Genomic DNA, 7,447 nt, shown 5'->3' on the forward strand with positions numbered 1-7,447 from the left:
TGCTCACTTAGGTTAAGGAAACTGCTTTGACAGCTCGTTATATACAAATAAATATTTTAAATTGAGCAATAAATTAAATGATTTCGTTCTGGTCCTAAACTAATTTGTACTATTCAATTCCTCAAAAGTTTTCCACCATTTCTTCAGCGTGACCAGCTGCCGTCGAGGAAATAACCGTTCTTCTGGCCATTTTTGGCTACTTGAACGGTGACCACACTGCTGTCTTTCATCCCTGAATCTTCGTTTGTGGAAATTATTTTTTCTGGAAAACGCAGGCAAAGACGCTTCGCAATTACGTCTCGACGCAAATAGTTCGCTGTACGCTAAGGTAAGCCACCGTTTTCCGAACAAGTATTAAAGTATTAAAAGGAATCGGTAGAGAAAAACGCACGGCAAGCAAACGCCATTCGAGATGGCCGCTGTTGGGGGGCAGGGGATAAAAAAAAAATACACGCACACCGATACACCGACTGCATATACTATGTATGTGTGTGTGTGCATTGGTGTTCGTGCTTGTGCATGACTATTTGTGTGCGTATTTTCTCGAAAATGTTTTTGTTCGCTCTTTTCCAACGAATTTAATCCCTGTGTCTGCATTTTTATTTGGTATTCCAGAATCCATCCAGTCCTTTTGTGTAAACATGCCGAGCATCAAGCTACAATCGTCCGATGACGAGATCTTCGACACTGATATTCAGATTGCCAAGTGCTCGGGCACTATCAAGACCATGCTTGAGGATTGCGGCATGGAGGATGATGAGAATGCGGTGGTGCCGCTGCCCAATGTCAACTCGACGATCCTACGAAAGGTGCTCACCTGGGCCCATTATCACAAGGATGATCCGCAGCCCACGGAGGATGATGAGAGCAAGGAGAAGCGCACCGATGACATTATCTCGTGGGATGCTGATTTCCTTAAAGTCGATCAGGGCACACTCTTTGAACTGATTTTGGCGGCCAACTATTTGGATATTAAGGGTCTATTGGAGCTTACCTGCAAGACGGTGGCCAATATGATCAAGGGCAAGACACCGGAAGAAATCCGCAAGACGTTCAACATCAAGAAGGACTTTACGCCCGCCGAGGAGGAGCAGGTGCGCAAGGAGAACGAGTGGTGTGAGGAGAAGTAGAGCAGTACGAGCAGAAGGAGCTGGAGATATGGAGGCCAAGTTGAAGTTGAATATGCGCGAAAGCAGCATAATCTTACTTTAGTTGCTAATTTTATAACTCATTTAATCCCATTTAAAAAATTTTTTTTCTGTAAACTTGTCTTCTTCTTCTCTCTATGATGAAGCCTAAATAAGAGTATAAGACCTTATGATTTCACCAGAATAAATATTATATTATCCAAACCAAAAGTGTTTTTTTTGGGGCGAAAGGGTGGAGGGTTTCCTTTTGAAAATTAAATTGGACAAGGAAGCTAGTCAAAATAAATAAATAAAAAAAAATTTTATGAAATATTAAAATAAAAAAAATATTTAAATAAATTAAATATTACAATAAATTAAATAATAAAATATTAAAATAAATAAAATATAAAAACCAAATAAAAATAAAATAAACATTAAAATAATTAATATAAAAAAATAAATAACAATAAATAAATAAATGAAATAATACAAATTATATTTAGTATATATTCAAGGGAATCCATTGAGAGTAGCATTATCTCTCCATGTTATCAGAACTATTTGCAGGTATGTATGTATATACATATGTACATATATACAACATATTTCTTAAGAAATTAATATTAATCATTAGTTTTCAAAGAGTTGGACTTTGGAGTAAGCCACTCTCTGTAAAAGCTTCTATTGGGGAAAACCCATGATTCATGCCTATAAATTAAATAAAATAATTTAAGCTGGTAATGTTTTGTTTTTTTTTTTTTAATATTATAAAGCTATTTAATAGTTTTATTCAAGATAATATTGTTCATATTATGAAAATATGTAATATTTTTAATCAAAATTTATTTTTGAAAAATAAATCAATTGAGATCTGAGTTTACAAATATATGTAAGTATGTTATTATACATATTTATTTATTTTTTTTTTTGTTAAATTGTGAAGAGTGTCAAAAAAAATATATTTTTTGAAGTAGAAGCCCGTCCAAATGTGATTCCTTCAGGTATATAAAGTACTATATGGCTGCAGCTAAAAGGCAATTTAACAATAGTTAATTTTAAATATTATATATATATGTATATTTCAGCTTGCCTTATTTTTTTTATATTTTTTAATTAAAGAGTTTGACGACAGAGCGGGCAGCGGGGAAAGGTCATGGAGTTGCTAGCGAGCAGGTTCAGGCAACCAATGCAGAAAATGTGTCCGCATTGGGTTATGGCAGGCTCCTCGAAGGGCAGCAAACATATTGGGCAAGGTAAACCCAGATGCGGATGCACAATGGTTGGTCCTCCTTTCCCAGAACCCTTGCCCGATACCGATCCTGATTCCTGTCCGTCGGCGTTTTCTCCGGACTTGTTGGTCTTTTTTTTCTGCGATGAAGACATTTTCTTTTTTTTTAGAGGTCTCTCTGATTTTTCGACTTGAAAGTAATCAAAAATGTTGCGTCTGACCACGTGATTTGACAGACAACAAGAAAGAGGTTCCATTTCCCATTGGTTCTATTTAGGAAGAAAATCTTAAGTGTTAAAAAAAACCATTTTTTCTCATAGGGCCCCTACACACTTTGTGACATCTGCAAAAAAAAGCTGCTTTAAATAATTAAAATTATATGTTTATACCAAAAAAAAAAGGAAATTTCTTATACATTTTCTTTAGTAGGTTTTTGATACGTGTTTTTTTACATTTTATATTAATTATAATTACATTATGGGCTAAACTTAAAAAGTGCGCCAGGATTATAATCGATAGACAGATAACTTGCGTCTAACAGCGCTAAAAAACTGTTACCAAGTAAATTAGCAGCACTAAAAATGATGTCAGTTAACAGTACTTAAAAAGGATGGTTAAAAGTTGATAATAAATACAATTAAAAATTTATTAAATTGTTCAATAAATAATATTGCTTTTTAGTACAAGTTTGATTTTGGTTTTTTGATTTTCTGTTTTTTTTTTTAATCTAACATCTCTTTAAATCTTTAACAGAACTGTTATCTGGACTTGGCCTCAGCGCCATCTGGTGCTATTAAATGGAACCCCATTTTCACTCAAACCGCTTTGAGTGAACTTATGCGCGCGCGCGTTTTTAAGTTTGAGATCAAACCAACAAGTGTTGAGTTATTATTATTATTATTTGTGTTTTTTTATAATAATTAAAATAAAAAATATAAAAACAAATAAAATAAAATTTTAGTTATATATAAATAGTATAATAAATATTAATTTATTAATAAAAAAAAATATAATAATAATTAATGAATAAATGTTGTGGAGTTATTATTATTATTTGTGTTTTTTTTTTATACATTTGTTGCTTTAAAAATATTGTTTTATAATTAATAAAATAAAACAACTAAAAAAATTAAACAAATTGATAAAAAATTAATATTTATTGATTTAAATAAATAATAAAAAAAACTAAAGCTGATAGATAAATATTAAAATAATTTTTCTAACGAAATTGCAAATATTTTATGAACCAAAGAGTCTATTTTTAGTAAACCCACTTTATTTTTATTTAATATTTAAATTAATATATTTTATAAAAATTTTAAAATCATACTAATTAATATTTAAATAATTAACCACATATTAAAATGAAAATTAAAGTAAAGTAATATTTTAAAAACCCCAATAAAACACTGCCAAAAAGTTATAAAATACATTTTTTGGTAGCCCCAAAAACTTGGTTTCTTTTTTTGTAGCATACTTTCTGTCCACAATTTTCAATAGATTTCAATTGAGGATATCAAATTTAAACAAATTCACTGGCCAATTGGAAATATCCCCGTGGAAAACAGAGCACAAAAAATCGCTTCTTTATCTGTTTTCGCTTTTGTTGTTGCTGCTGCTGCATTTTCCGTCTGCATTTTCTTTTGCTACGTCATTTTCTTTGTAGTCGCGCGCTCATTTCGCTGGCCTGTTTATGCGTCTCGCTTGCCAATACCAAACAAAGTAGATAACGGGGGGCTTAAAGAGGGTAAACGAGGTGTCACCCCCCAACGTCCACCTGCCTCCCCCCAAGAGGGGGGAAAATGCCAGAATGCGAATAGCATCGAGAGCTGGAAAACGTATTGAACAATCGCTTTGAGTGTGCACTTGGCTTAAATGTCCGTGCCAGACTTTGGGATTGATCGATGGCCGAGAGTCGAGAGAGCGAGAGTCCAGGTTGGAAATAGGTAAAAATAATAGTAAAAATAATAAAAAAAAACAAGGGAAAAATCGAAGAAGAAAACGTTGGCAAAATGAAAAGTTCTGCCAGTTTTTAGGTGAATTTTTGGTCACTTAAATGATTTTGAAATTAAGGCAGGAAAAAGGTACAAAATGTAAACATTTTTGTTAATTATTTTCTTAAAAATAAATACGAATAAATTATAAATATAATTAATTATAAAATTATAAATATAATTAAATATAAATATAATTATAAATATATTGATAAATTAATTAAAAATTGAATGGAATTGAATTAAAAATTGAAAAAGTTTTACCTTTCAAATTGATATTAAAACAAGAAAGGAAGCTAACTTCGGCACGCCGAAGTTTGTATACCCTTGCAGATATTATTTCATTACATTTTACCTATACTTATTATGTTTACAGTTTGACAGTTACAGTTTTACATTCACACCTTTACATTTTCTCTACATCTACCGATCGCTCCTATGGCAGCTATATGATATAGTTGTCCGATTTTCATAAAATTTATACCAAAATTTTAGAATAATAAAATAATTTTATATTTTAGAGTAGATGAAAATACGTTGAAAAACAACGAAGTTATAATTTTTTTCCTATTATTTTCCGGATCGTTTCTATGGCAGCTATAAGATATAGTCGTCCGATTTTCATGAATTTCATTTTTACCAAAATTCAGAAATAATATAAAATGGCCATATCTAAAAAATGGTGCAAAAATTTAAAAAAACAGCAAAGTTATAATTTTTTTTCTAAAAATTTATCGAACATTTGTATGGCAGCTATATGATATAGTCGTCCGATCCGGCTCGTTCCGACATATATAGCAGTGAGAGTATATAGAAGACTATATGCAAAGTTTCATTCAGATAGCTTTAAAACTGAGGGACTAGTTTGCGTAGAAACGGACAGACGGACAGACGGACAGACGGACAGACGGACGGACAGACGGACATGGCTAGATCGACTTGGCTGTTGATGCTGATCAAGAATATATATACTTTATAGGGTCGGAAACGTCTCCTTCACTGCGTTGCAAACTTCTGACTGAAATTATAATACCCTGCAAGGGTATAAAAAAGGTATAAATGTATTTAAAAGAAAAATTTTAAATATCCTATGGAAAATATACTTTGATTTTTTTATATTATTTATTTTGTTGTATTTTTTTTCTTTAAATATTTTTTTGATTTAAAGATTTTTGCGGCACAGCGGGCAGCGGGGGTGGGTGGTGGCGATGATGACGAGCGTGTTCAGGCAAGCAAAGCAGAAAATGTGCCCGCAGCTGGTGAAGGCTGGCCGATCGATGGGCAGCAGGCAAATGGGGCAAGGTGAAGACAGATCCGGATGCTCAGCTCCTGATTCTCCTTCTCCAGAATCCTTTTCCGAATCCGATCCTGATTCTCCTGACAGGTAGGTCAGCCTATAATGCGTTGTAGACATCTTTTTTGCTTTCAAAAACTCACAGGTATTCAAATTGAAAAATCCAAAAATTATTCGTTTGACAAGGAAAAGAGTTTTGACACAAAACTTAAGGAAAAGTGATGCTTTTTCAACAGAAATACGATTTTAAGTGTTAATAAATATTTGTAAGCCCGTATAGTTTTTAAAAAGAAATACCAGTAAATGTAAAAAAAGAAGTAAAAAATATGTAACCAATTATTCAAACAATTTCCCAAGAAAGCTGATAGAATTCCAAAACAAATTGCTATTTCTTGTGCAAATTATAATTGTTTATTTTTGAGAGACACTTAAAATTCAATCGAAATTGCAATTTTAATTGGCCTTTTGTGTTTTGATTGCGCAATGTGGCCAGTTATTAATATTGTTGGTTTATTATTATTATTATTTTTTGTTCTCTCTCTTTGCCTGTGACTGTGGCCCCTTCATTCCCTCCCTCTCGCACCCTAGGGGCGCAGCTCGCCATTTCAATTATCATAAGGGAGGTCTCTCCCTCTCTCTCTCTCTCTCTCTCTCTCTGGTCTTGAGTGAAAGAAAAAAAGAAAGAAAGGAAGAATAAAAGAAAAAAGAAAGCAAGAAAGAATGCAAGAAAGAAGAAAGCAAGGCAGAGAGCCAAGAAAAAAAAAAACAATGAAGAAAAAAAATGGTGAAATGGCCTGAGCAGAGGAGCGTGAAAGTAAAAAGGGTTTTTCCACTGCCAAGGAGTAATTAGTGTGCATTTCCGTTTCAATCCCCCCCCCACACGGCTCCCCCTTTTTCCACTTCCATGCGTGTGTGTTTGTGCAACATTTGCTTTTCCACTTCGTTTGCGACAATCAAATGTAACAAAGGAGCGGAAAAAAAACGGTTGCACACAGAAAAAATCTGGCCAAAAAGGGGGAGGAGAGCCAGAAACAGCACAGGAAGATCGGGAGCCAAGCAGGAGATACACAGAGAATAAAAAACATGAAAAATAGGTCGTTATGGGTTAAAGCCCTTTTTTTTGGGCAGCCAAAAATATTTAATAAAAATGTTTTGGTTTAAAAAAAATGCATAACAAAGTCAAACAATATATTAAAAATATTTATATGTATTTTTTCTGCGTTTTTAATATTTCATTTATATTTATATTATTTTTTCGCAGTTTTTAATATTTAATATACACAAAACTAACAAAAAATTAAAGATTTTGTAACAAAATATTTTTTTAAAATATTTGTTTTCGCTTTAAAATGTCTACAATTTTTTTTTACAATTTTAAAAATAAATTTTGAGTAAATTAAAATTTTGTTTATATAAATTTGGCAACAAAAAATCATAACAAAGTAAAAAAATATATTTAGTTTAATTTGAAGCGCTTTTATATGTTATTTCAGTTCTTATTATTAAATTAATAAAATAAAAAATTTCAAAAAATTAAAGTTTTTGTGATATTATATTTTTATTTAATTTTTGGCGATTTAAAATGTCTACAATTTTTTTTTGATAATTTATTTATTTCATTTATGTTAATTAATTATTATTTTTTTATTATTTAAGTAATTTATTTATTTATTCTATATTATTTATTTATCCCTTTTTCTTTTTTATTTATTTATCCCCAAGAATTTCATATAAATTTCGAATAAAATATATATTTTATATATTTTTCAAGGGCTTCAGATTTATAAATAAATATAGTAAA

General features: G+C 31.4%; 1 protein-coding gene and 1 long non-coding RNA gene across 2 annotated transcripts; one reads left to right on the forward strand and one right to left on the reverse strand.

The window, feature by feature from the left end:
- The first annotated feature begins 46 nt into the window (after positions 1-46).
- On the forward strand, positions 47-1,358 carry SkpA (SKP1-related A). The gene is made up of 2 exons (XM_017168655.3): positions 47-328; positions 616-1,358. Exon 2 carries the CDS (start codon positions 642-644, stop codon positions 1,128-1,130), a length of 489 nt encoding a protein of 162 aa, XP_017024144.1. The 5' UTR covers positions 47-328; positions 616-641; the 3' UTR covers positions 1,131-1,358.
- A 621-nt stretch (positions 1,359-1,979) lies between these two features.
- Positions 1,980-2,706, reverse strand: LOC138929151 (uncharacterized). Its single transcript, XR_011445594.1, has 3 exons — positions 2,692-2,706; positions 2,221-2,627; positions 1,980-2,157 (listed from the first exon to the last, which is right to left on the reverse strand). It is a non-coding gene; the product is annotated as an uncharacterized lncRNA (long non-coding RNA).
- Positions 2,707-7,447: the final 4,741 nt, after the last annotated feature.

Source organism: Drosophila kikkawai, chromosome X (assembly GCF_030179895.1).
Source record: "Drosophila kikkawai strain 14028-0561.14 chromosome X, DkikHiC1v2, whole genome shotgun sequence".
NCBI classification, from domain to species: Eukaryota; Metazoa; Arthropoda; class Insecta; order Diptera; family Drosophilidae; genus Drosophila; species Drosophila kikkawai.

Bases quoted from the DNA above. Each gene is read 5' to 3' on its own strand.
- SkpA (XM_017168655.3), top strand. From the start codon at position 642: ATGCCGAGCATCAAGCTACAATCGTCCGATGACGAGATCTTCGACACT.